Source organism: Phascolarctos cinereus, unplaced genomic scaffold, assembly GCF_003287225.1.
Source record: "Phascolarctos cinereus isolate Bilbo 61053 unplaced genomic scaffold, phaCin_HiC Scaffold_1;HRSCAF=81, whole genome shotgun sequence".
Classification (NCBI taxonomy): Eukaryota; Metazoa; Chordata; class Mammalia; order Diprotodontia; family Phascolarctidae; genus Phascolarctos; species Phascolarctos cinereus.
In genome coordinates, this window is record NW_027555514.1 from 282,366,662 (window position 1) to 282,377,928 (window position 11,267).

At 54.4% G+C, this 11,267-nt stretch overlaps 1 protein-coding gene across 2 annotated transcripts; it reads right to left on the minus strand.

Moving 5' to 3' along the window:
• Positions 1-24: 24 nt before the first annotated feature.
• On the minus strand, positions 25-10,915 carry JOSD1 (Josephin domain containing 1). 2 transcript variants are annotated; one of them, XM_020982624.2, is made up of 5 exons: positions 10,726-10,915; positions 8,857-9,612; positions 2,825-2,953; positions 2,465-2,659; positions 25-2,101 (listed from the first exon to the last, which is right to left on the minus strand). In XM_020982624.2, the coding sequence occupies exons 2-5, from the start codon at positions 9,039-9,041 to the stop codon at positions 2,002-2,004; spliced, it is 609 nt and encodes a 202-aa protein (XP_020838283.1). In that variant the 5' UTR covers positions 9,042-9,612; positions 10,726-10,915; the 3' UTR covers positions 25-2,001. The 2 variants fall into 2 exon arrangements, with proteins under 2 accessions (XP_020838283.1, XP_020838285.1); XM_020982626.2 differs by lacking the exon at positions 10,726-10,915 and adding an exon at positions 3,430-8,642 and having other exon boundaries at positions 8,857-8,949.
• Positions 10,916-11,267: the final 352 nt, after the last annotated feature.

Consider the following 11,267-nt stretch of genomic DNA (forward strand, 5'->3'; position numbering starts at 1 on the left):
CTTTATAGGAAATCAACAACACAGTAAAGAAAAGGGTTTATTTTTTTTTGTTTCCTTTTACATACTTAATTACAGAACTCAGGCAGACAGACGAGTAATGGGATTTATATGTGGAGAGTTTTCCTTTTTTTTTTTTAATATTTGGTTAAACAAAATACATCCTCTGTAAACAAACCCAGCACAAGGCCAACAAAAGGGAGGAAGGGAAGCAAGAAAAATAAACAGCCTAGGGTTGCCCACTGATGGGCAATAGGGCCAGGGGACCCCCTTCCTTGTAGGGATAGGGGTCTCCATGCCCTCGGACATCAGCATGGGTCCCTGTTCCTGAGCACCAGAGTTGGATATGAACAGAGAAACCAGCCCTGAAATGTTTGTAAAGCGTCTTTGCATATTCCATTGGCGTGAGGCCTCTTGTGCCATTTGCATGGATCTAAGCAGGTTCCTTCCCAGGAAATGGCTTGCTGTCATGGACAGAGCTCCTCCTATAGGCCCACCAAAGTTGGCTGGATCTTCTGGCTGGTGGTGGTGAATGGAATGTCATCTTGCAGGGGTAAAGAGCTCCTCAAGGGGCCAAGCAGCAAGTCTAGTGTGGAAAACGGTGCAGAAGACATCGTGACCAGGTGTTGGGAGGGTATGATGCAGGAACTGCTTTCTGGCCGCCATCATTCAGCATAAAAAATGGCCTTGTTGGATTGTAGGTAAGTGTGCAGAAGAGTGCTGGTGTAAACATGCGCTCCAGTCACAGGTGGGAGAAAGCTACTGATGGCTCAGGCCAGCGAGGCCTGCTCAGGCTTGTCCTATGGTCCTGTTCTGCTGCTGGAGAGAAGTCTGCCCAGCATGGTGCTCAGCCGTCAGCACCGTCATCAATGACAGGCAAACAGGCCACTTCTGTGCCTTTGTTTCTAAGGTGGCCACAACTGTGCTCAGATGACCAGGGTCAGGAGAGCCGAATCCCCATCCTCTCTGCCTTCTGCCCTCTGCCCCTTTCACATTCCAGAGTTAGAAGAGAAAAGTGGCTGTTGGCTGACAGAGAAAGGTCATTCCTGAGCTAACCTGTCAACGGCCACGTCCCACAAAGCTCCTGCCACCCAATTGGAGGGTTCTGGCTCTTGCAGCGGCCTCCATTCCCAGTCCTTCTGCTGGCTCCCAACGCCTTCCATGTTGTTCAGTCCTCAACTATTAGAATCCCTGTATAAAAGAGTGTTTTCAGCTCATTCTCTTGAGACGCTTGGGGGTGCGGCTGAAGACGTCCACTTCCCTTCCTACTACAGCGTCCTCCCCCTACTTCCACCCAATGTAGTGAAATGGTGGAGACTTCATAAAACAAGCCACCCAAGGCCAGGTCACACCCTCATTTAGTGTGTGTGCAGCTACCCTACCCTTGCCCCTCCTAAACATGGCAGAATTCAACTAATGCCCAATTTAAAGAAATTTTCCTTTTGAAAAATGCTCAGGATGGCCCCTTTCTTTGGAGATATACTCGCAGTTGAGGTGGGGCTGAGGGTTGGAGTCATTCGGCTTGCTGTACCATTGCTAAGTAAGGTTATGAAGATGATTTCCTGAGAGACCCCCTATGCTTGTGGCCCTCCAAGCCAGTCATCTGGGCTTCATGAGTCTCTTCAGACCCAAAAGTCTGACAGGAAAGGGAAAGTGGAGGCAGCATCTCCAAATCAGGGGCAGCGGGCGGTTAACTCCAGCAAGGGTTGTGTCGAAGTCCAACGTGTGACCTCTCTAAGGAAGGAGAAAGTCACTGCTAAGACCATCCTTTCTCCTCCTCTGCTCTGAGAGCGAACCCTGGGGAACGTGGACCATATCCTCCCTTCTTTCCTTCTCCAGGAACGAGTGGTTATCCTCCCAGCTGACCTACTGCATCGCCAAGTCTGGGAAGGACAAACTCAACAAGATATGGGGGCAGGAGAGGGAGAGACCTATGGTGACAGGCCACAAGACAGGAAGAGGGGGAGGCGGGGAGGAGGAGAGGGAGAAAAGGGCCGAGCTGGATTAGACATCTGCCCTCCAGCTCTGGTGGGCCTCCACCTCTTCTGGGACGACAAGCAGTAGCTCACAGTTCTTTCCTCGCAGCTCATGTTTCAGAAATTTCCTGTGGGAAGAAGGCAAACTAATGAGACAGAAGAGAGAGGCCGCAGACGGCCAACGTCAGCCTTGGGGCAGTCCATTCCCTAAAACTGGGGGAGCCCTAAATGCCCTTGGGGAGGCCGGCATCTGGCTAGCCTCATGCTCGTCTGCCACAGCAAGGGTCCAATTGGTCACAGGGAAATTCCTGCCCAACGTTAATGCATCACAACCAGTAGTGACACTGCCACTTTCGATAGGGGGAGACTGCGAGCCATGCAAGTCTCTAAAGTTATTTCTACAGCCTTACGGAAAGTCGAGGGGGAAATGGAGCTGAGAAGGACTTCCCCCCAGTCCTTCCTGGGTCACGCCCCCAAAGCAGAAGGCCCACCTGAGCTCACTCTCGCCTCCAATCCACTCAGGCACCTTGAGCTTGGAGTCAAGGTTGTAGTAGGTGCCCCCCACCTCTCGGACACAGATCCAGTGCTGCCTTTTGAGCGGAAGCTTCAGCGGGCCCCAGCAGAGGCTGGAGGGCAGATTCATGATGAAGCCCATGACGTTAGAGAGGGCAATGACACTGACGTCCCTGAGGAAAGAGAAATTGTGAAACAGGCAGCTCCCCGAGGCCACAGCATCTGCCTCCCATTCATGCCATCAACTGTAAGGCTGAGGAGTGACCTTGCTGGAAGCTCTGGCTTCCACCACAGTATACAGGGTCAGCCTCCAGCCTGCCAGATCTGGTTTCCGTTACCTTCGCTTGTCCCACCAAACCGCTTCATAGCCTTTGGTCTGAAGGGCCGCCATGATGACATTCACGTCGTAGTTCCCATTTCCCAGCATGCTCTTTTTGTGGGGCGTCACCATGGTGTTGGGAGACAGCCTGCAAACGTGGAAGGAGATGGGCTCGCTCTTGGGATCTGGAAGGGCTTCTGTGCCTATCCCAGGTGTGCCCAGGGGGTCCTTACCTCGTCCGGTGCTGAAGCTTGACGGAGTGCTTTGCTCCCAGCCACTCTGTGACCCACTGGTAGAGTGGGTGTTCCTGTTTCGCAGATAACCAAACTGAAGGGCAGAGCTGGGAAGTGGCAAAGCCTGGACTCAAACTTATGCCTACCTGACGGCCAGTCTAGCGACCTTGCCACACTATGTGGCCTCTTGCCCAGTGCCACCCTGGACGTTGAGCGGGTGCTCCGTCTTACTCCCCCTACAGTTGTTTCCTGACCATTACTTTTTATAATTGTACCTGTCCACCTCAGAGTGCAGTTTAACTAAATCCCAGAAAGTGTTCACTTGTCTCGGGGTAGGTGTCCTCGAGATGACCCCCCTTTTTATGTGCCATAGTCAGGGAATGCTACTTACAGGAGATGGGGCATTTTCACTGGAGGACCCACGTTTATGGAATTCTCGACCAGGCTGTTAGACACCACTCCCACAGCCCACGCCTTACAAGGGCCGAGCCTCATTGCTGAGGTCAGAGGAACCCCTTAGAGTGGGTGTTTTCATCATTGCTCTTAAGGTTCCATATATTTTAATCATTTGGGTTTCCTTGTGACATCTGGCTCCACTTCTGAGGCAAGCAGCTTTCTTATACTTCAGTGCTGTGGATCCTGGATTTTGGAAGGCCGTGCCAGAGAAGGATGAGGTCAGGTAGGCTGAAGAGGGTTGAGGTGTGGGCCCGACACACGACTGGCTTAGCTTGGGTTAGAAAGGCTCCTTACCAGAAAAGCTGGTCACTATCGGATGAATTCTTTTGGGCACAGAAGGCCATTAAGTATTTGCTCAGGTATGCGTGTGGTCTGCCTTATACCTACACTAGTGAAATCATGGGGTCCTCAAGTATATATGCATTCACGTGACAATCAAAATTAATCAATGTACCAGGCTCAATCATCCTTGCCCTGTTTCTTCAAACCAGACAGATACTTTTTTTTACCATGTAAAAGTTACCCTTATTCCAAAGTCCCCAGAGCTCTCATCACTGCCAGCAACAGGGGCTTGTCTCATTCAGAGCTGGTAGACTAGGACCTGCCTGCCAAAAGCCCCTTCCCTTGGCAGAGCTGCCATGACGGGGAGGGTGATGCAGCCTGACCTCTCTGGCCTGGCACTCGCCCTCCGCCAGGAGGCTCTGCTGTCAGCCTGGCCTCCCTTCCCTCCTCCTTTCCTGATAGCGCCCTACTCCTCTGCACACGCATCACGGAGGATGCCTGCCTGCCTCCCACCCTCTTCTGCCTCTCCGGATTCTGGATGCTCACGGCCCTCCGGGCTCAGCTCTCTTCTGCACGTGGCCTTTCCATAAACCACCCGATAGCAGTGGGCCCTTGATGTCTTCCCCTTCTCATCTAGGGACTGCACCATGCCAAAGTCTGGTCTCCCTGCTTCCCATCTCTCCCCACTCCCCTCTGACCCTGTCCCTCTCCTTCTCAAACTCCCGTGGGTCACACCAAGTCCTCTAATCTTCCTGACGGGTGTTAGTTTAGAACATTTTGCCCATAAAGAAGTCTGCCTGCCTGTTGCGTGTCTCTGTTCTCAGCATCCCACAGATTAAAAAAAAACCTCATCATCTCTGAGTTTTTCTTCTTATTATTCCCTATTAATGCTGTTGACTGTCCCCTCTTTTCCACTGCCATGGCTCTGGCCCTGGTGTGGGCTCTTCCTCCACATGTGGGTCCCCAAAACACCTTCCTAAGGCCACCCTATACATACGACTTCCAGATTAATCTTCCCAAAACAACTTAATTGAGCTCAACATAAGTTAAGTACCTACTATGTGCAAGGCAGTAGGAGTAGGGGTTTGGGGTTCAGAGACAAATGTGAGAAGGTCCCTGCCCTGCTAGGGAATACCACATGTCTCCAAATAAGTAAATATAAGGTAATTCAGGAAGGAACCGAGCTGACACCACCCCCTGGAGAATCAAGGAAGGCTTATGATTGACTGAGCTTCCTTAAGGAAGATAAAGCTGATGAGAAGCCAGTGGGAATGAGGAGCTAGTGGGGAGGCAGGCTGGATCCAAGGACCTTCTATTTATCCTCTAGGCTTTAAGCAGGGGTGTGGCTCGGCAGTAAAGTCCCTTAGGACAATTCTCTGAGCAGCCTGGAGAAGGATGGGGCTGAGAAAGGTCAATGTCTTGCAGCTGAGCAGGCCGGAGGCCTTCCTGACCACTACCTGCCTGCCTCTCAGTGGGCAGTCCAATTAGGGGGCTGGAGGTTTAGGCAGATGTCATGCATGCTCCCACAACAACCCCTCAACCTGGCATTCATATCCACCCTGACCTCCCAGACCCTCACAGCCTCCTTATTCCCACCCATAAACCCCATGCTTACTCCTGCCCTCATCCCTTGGGGTCCCTGCCCCTTTCCTGAAATAGGCCTCCTCAACAGTCCCAACCCTCATCTCCCTCCCAGGTTCACCTCAAGTTTCATCCCATCCAAAAAGCTTTCTCTGATTAGCGCAAAGATCTCTCCCTTTCCTGAATTCCTACTGCATTCACAGATGCTATCACACAATCTGACACTTAATTATACCCTGTCTTGCACGTTTCCTACAGGTAAGTTTCATCTTCAACTAATTAAAAGCTCCTGAAGGGCAGGGACTGTCTTCTGTGGTTGTCCCTCTGGCCACAAAGGGAGCACTTTGTGATTAATCAAGGCTGAGCTGGAAGCACCTTCAATCTCATTCCGGGAAAGGCCAGTGGTCCCAGGGACAAAACCGGCCTGCTGCACTGAGCTGTGCTCGGCATCCCAGCCGCCTCAGCTGGGCTCAGCACGACCCAGGCCGGTATGGATGCACACAAACCCAAGGCCTGGGGATGAGGGCAGGGGTGGGGAACCTGCGGCCTTGAGGCCACATCTGGCCCTCAGTGTGGCCCTCTGACTGAATGCAAACTTCACAGAACAAGTAAGTTTGGATTCAGTTAAAGGACCGCACGTGAGGACCTAGAGGGCTGCAGGTTCCCCACCCCTGGATAAGGCGGACTTCCTTCTCCTCCTCCTGCGCAGGATCAAATTCTCCAGAGTATCAGAGCATTAAGCGCCCTGGCAACCACCACGTGTGAGGTGCAGCAGCGGTTCCTCTGTAGGACAGCCCAAGAGCCTTTTCCTTCCCCTCAGGGCTGACATGTCTGAGGCTCTGCTGGGTCATTCCGTCTGTCCTGCTTGGCCTCGTGTAAGAATCCACCTGTCTACTCAGAGACTGGGAAGCTTGTCACCAAATCCTCCTCAAGGGCCCCACCAAGGAGGCTTGTACCCACACCTCGCTCTCTCTGGCCTATAATTAAAGAGACCCCAAGCAAGGGTAGCCTTGGAAGACTGAGGTCACCTCCCTGGGCCCATCCTGCAGCTGAACCATGAGGGGGCTGGACCCAATGGCCTCCATCCGAGGACCCTTGGCCTGTCACGCACCTCTCTCATTCTCAGTGTCCTCTTTAAAATGGTCGAACCAGTCTCCAGGCTCCCCCTCCAGCTCCAGAAGTATCTATTCCCTTCCAAGCTCCTTCCCCCCAAAGCCTTGGTTTTCTCCATTTGTATTGCACTCCACAGTGTCTAGGGTTGGTCCCTTCTGCCTCTGGAGCTCTGACCTCCGCTTCTGCCTCCCTGGGCACGAAGATACTCCCAGAAGCCAAGGACGATGACCCTAGCCCTTGGCGGTACCTTCTCACTGACATCGGCACAGACTCGCCGCTCCGTGCTGGCCTTGGAAGGGATGGCTGAACCTGCCGGCCCCGCCCCCCACCGACCAGGTAGGCTCAGTGACTGCTGAGGGGCAGAGCTGCCTGCAGGACCCAGGCCTTGACGCTGGACGCTGCCAGTCAACGCCGGCGACCGTTCCAGGGCGGGCAGCAAGGACCAGTGAGCTCTAACAGCTGTCAGGGCCTCCGAGTGCCTCACCGATGGCCTCCTAAACGCTTCCTCCCTCTGGCCTTCACACACAAGCCTAGTTAAAAAGCCCTTTACATTCCCAGTGCTGTCACCAACACTCTCCCAACTCATTTCAATCAAGTCCAAGCACCTTCTAGACCATCTCAGCTGACGTTCTGTCCATCTTCCTCCCCTCAAAGTTTTGGGTTGGCTGAATTTTACGGTTCCTTCTGTGTAAGCCCTACTTCCATACAACTCCTTCTTCTCGGTTTATAATAATAAGCAAAGATGAGAACGGCTACCGTTTCCACAACACCTCCCATTTACTATCTTACCAGATCTTCACAACCACCCTGGAAAGGAGGTGCTATTGTTATCACCCCCATTTTAAAGGTAAGGAAACTGAGGCAGGCACGGGTAAAGTGACCAACCCAGAGCCACTGAGCTTCTAAGTGTCTGAGGCGGGATACAGTTCAGGTCTGCCTGCCTCCAAGTCTAGCACCTTACAGCCTCACAGCACACCTTTCTTCTAGGATGACAGTTACCACATGTTCAACTGCTAAGAAAACAGAAATCTGGCAGTTTATTTCAAAGGAACTGAGTGAGCACAGCTCTTCTCTAGTCTACTCTGTCGAGGTCTTTCTAACCACCAGTTCTGATGCGGTCCCTCCCCTGCTCTGTGGCCCTTCATGACTCCCACTGTCCAAACTCCTTTAGCCCATCGTCTCAAAGGCCTCCTCAATCCGGCTCTGACCTCTGTAGTCTCATTTTACCCTGTTCCCACTTCGTGCACTGAACCCTCCACTTTCTGTCCCTCTAACACTTCTGACCTCCCCTCCCCTAAGGAGAATCCTGCCCAACTTAAGCAGACTCCATTCAACTGGCCAAGAGGCCCAAAGTACCCTGCCTCGTTCATAGTCTAGTCCAGGGAGTGGGTCTTATTCCTAGAGCCCTCACGCTGTCCTGCCAAGTGCATGGGAGGCATTCTGTTCTTCCAGTCATAGCAAGTGGGCTGATGGCTCCTCATACACACTCGGTCCAGCCTTCCTCCCGCCTCAGAGGCATGTGTCAGCTCTTTAACAGCTGGAGGTGAAGAGGCAGCAGCATGTCTGTAAGACCAGTCATTCAGCCCTTCCCTGGTGCCCAGTGAAAGGCAGCTGATCTCTTTCTTGTCTACACCTGGGGTAACTACTGACAAGAAAGACTTGGAGCAGGAAGTGCTCCTCCACGTAATGGGATGACGAGATTGGGGGTGAGTTATTTCACCTCCTAGGCCTCAATTCCCAAATGGAGGGGTTTCTGCTCACCACTCGATGAATGCCATGATGCAGGGCCAGTGAGGTCCCTGCCCACACATCACCACAAATAAAGTTATCATTGCCATTAGAAAGTAATTATTCTCATTAAAACTTAGCGCACTGAGATGAAGAGCCTTTGAAGAGAAAAGTGATTGTGCTCTCAAAGCTCCATCCAAGGTCTGCAAGAAGGTGCTTCTTCCTAGCTGGAGTCCAGCCCCACGAGGCAGCATTTCTAACTCCCAAAGAGGTCCCCCAGCATCCCCATTCTGGGTGGGGCCGCCTCGACCAGAGGATCCCTAAGTTTCCTCTCGGCTCAGTCCCAAGCAGGCCCAGCTCTTTCTAGTTGGAAAGGTCTGACAGGCTCACAGCCAGGATTGCTTGGGGTCCATCCAGAAACTGCAGAAATAATCCTCGCAACCTCTGAAAACACACCAAAAACGAGAACTCAAAAGGGGCAACTCCTGTCCCCAGGCAGGCCTGCTTTCGGTCTTCTGACAGGGAGGGTCACTTCTAGGGGCGTGTGTGCGCGTAAGGAAATTTGGGACATGCTTCATTCCCTTCCCTCCCTCAAGAAAACGAGAAATCCCAACCATCCAGGAGATGAGAACCGCAGGTGGAAAAGTAATTCTCCTACCTCTGGAAAATCTCCTGCAGTGTTTCCCGGGTGAAAGCATTGCTGTCTTGGAAGACATTGTTGAGTGCGTGGAGGGCGCACAGCTCCCGACGCTGCTTCTCATGGTAGATCTGGGGGGGCGCTGGCTGGGGCAATTCCAATGACTCTGATTTGGTCTTGTCACCTCTCCATGGCATGCAACTCATGTTTTTATTTTCCAGAAAGAGGTGGCCTCCAAAGCTCCCCACCCCTCCCCTCCGAGGAAGAATGTAGCCTCCTGGGTCTTTCTGCGATAGGTGGGGCTCACCTCAGTCTCTAGGGGCCATGATTTACCTCAGAGTAGAGCCTGGAAACAGCAGTAACAAAAACCTCCAAAAAATCCTGTTTTCAGTAGAAAAACAACTCTTTATGCCTCAGTTTATTTTGCCATTATCTCTACTGCTAAAGTGCTGGATACCCAAAAAATGTCCAAGACCCAGGACCATCGTCCCCTTCTTCCTCGCTTGGGAGAACAAGTGAACTTTAACTGAAGAGTGTCGAGGGGGCTGGACCACATCTCTCTTTTTCTTCCATCTCCTCAGGCAGAGGATGAATCAGAAAGGGAGGAAGGTCAGGCTAGCAGGTGGCAGCCCAAGGCCTCAGGGACCACACCCCTGCCTTTGGGGGCAGGGCTCCATCCCTTTGGGAGCTGCAAGATGCTGCCCAACACATGCCAAGGTGGAAGAGGGCAGCGCTGCAGAGGCGGCCGATGCCCTGCTCGGGGCTCCTCCTAGGGCCCTGCGGAAGAGGGAGGAACTCCAATCAGCATCCCCGGCCAACAACAAGTTGCCTGCAAATGACCAGAAGCCAGCAAGCAGGGCCAGACGCCCGGGTCGAGGAGGGAAAGGGGGATGGGGTGGGGGAGGGAGCCCAGCCAGGAAGTGGGAGAGTGGGGAGAACTGGACTGCCTGGACAAACCCAATCCCTGCCCCCAGGGCAAGGTTTTGTTCGTTGGGGAGACACCCCCACCTAAAGGAGGGATAAGACCCTCCAAATGGACGGGGGATGGGGGCCAGGCGGAGGGTGAAGGAATCATTCTCATCCCCAGCTTCGGGACCCCTGCCAAGAGAAGGAGACCCAGGGAAGGAAGCATTTTAGTTTCAGAGCCCCAACAGCTCTGCCCCCCAAGGGAACAGGGGTGGGAGACAACCTAAGGGGGTGGGTGCGTGTGACTCCTCATCAGGGCCCCCCCAAATAGCATAAAGCTGCCCAAGGGGAGCTGGAGGGGGCCAGCCCGGAAGGCAGGGATCTCCTTCTCTTTAGGATGCCCTAAATAACTCAGCAACTCTAAGGGGGTGCACGGTCTGGAAGGGGGAAGCAATCCTTTTCTTTCAGGGTCCCACAAGGTATATGAACCCCTCTCCAAGGGAAGCTGGGGAGAGCACTCTGGGGGATCCCTTGTCCTCAACCCCTCAAAGGGGGGATTCCCTCATCCTCAGCCCCACCATGAGCCCTGTAAGGGGAGATTTCACTGTCCTCAGCCCTCAAAAGGGGATCCCCTCGTTCCTCTGTCCCCCATGAGCCCTCTAAAGGGGATCCCCTCCTTCCCTGGCCCCCCAGCCCTCAGAGGGGGATCCCCTCCTCTTGAGCCCCCCCATGAGCCCTCAAGAGTATCCCCTCAATCCTCAGACCCCGTGAGCGCTCAGGGGGGATCCCCTCGTCCTGAACCCCCCAGGAGACCGCAGAGGGGGATCTCCCCCGAGCCTCAGCCCCCCAAGAGCCTTATAAGGAGGGACCCAGCACTCAGCCCCTTCCTCTCCAAGGCCTCTCGTCCCCTCTAGCTCGGTTTTGGAGGCGCAGAAGCCTGGAGGGGGCTCTCCTCCTACTCCGGCCCGCGGCCCCCACACTCACCTCCGCCGCCGGACCCGGCCCAGACCTCGGCACGGGCGGGGAGGGGGGGTGGCGAGGAGGAGGAGGAGCGGGAGCAGGGAGCGAGCCCTGGGGGCGCGCGCTCGTTCCCGTGCTCGACGTCACCGGCCCCCGCCCGGCGGGCGCGTGCTCCGGAAACGCCCTCTCTCTTCGCTCGTCGGCCTCGAACTCCGCCCCTTCGACCCGCCCTCCCCGGCCTGCGCTGCGCGTCACAGTCCGTCGCATCGACGCAGCACGGCACGTCCCGCAGCGACGGCGGCGGCAGCAGCGGGCGCGCGCGTCAGACGCCAGCGTGAGCGTGGTGGGGGCGGGGAGTAGGGAAGAAGCTCCGAGGCGGCAGCTCCTGTTCTCCTCCTTCCCTTCCTCCGCCTTCTCTGCTGTCCACGTCCCCCTTCTCTCTTATCCCCTCCTCCTTCACCTCCTCTCCTTTCTTCCTTCTACTCACCTGCTGTGTCCTCCATACCTCTCCCTCCCCCCCCTCCTCTCCCTCCTCCTTCCTCCTCTTATCTCCTCCTCCCCCCCAC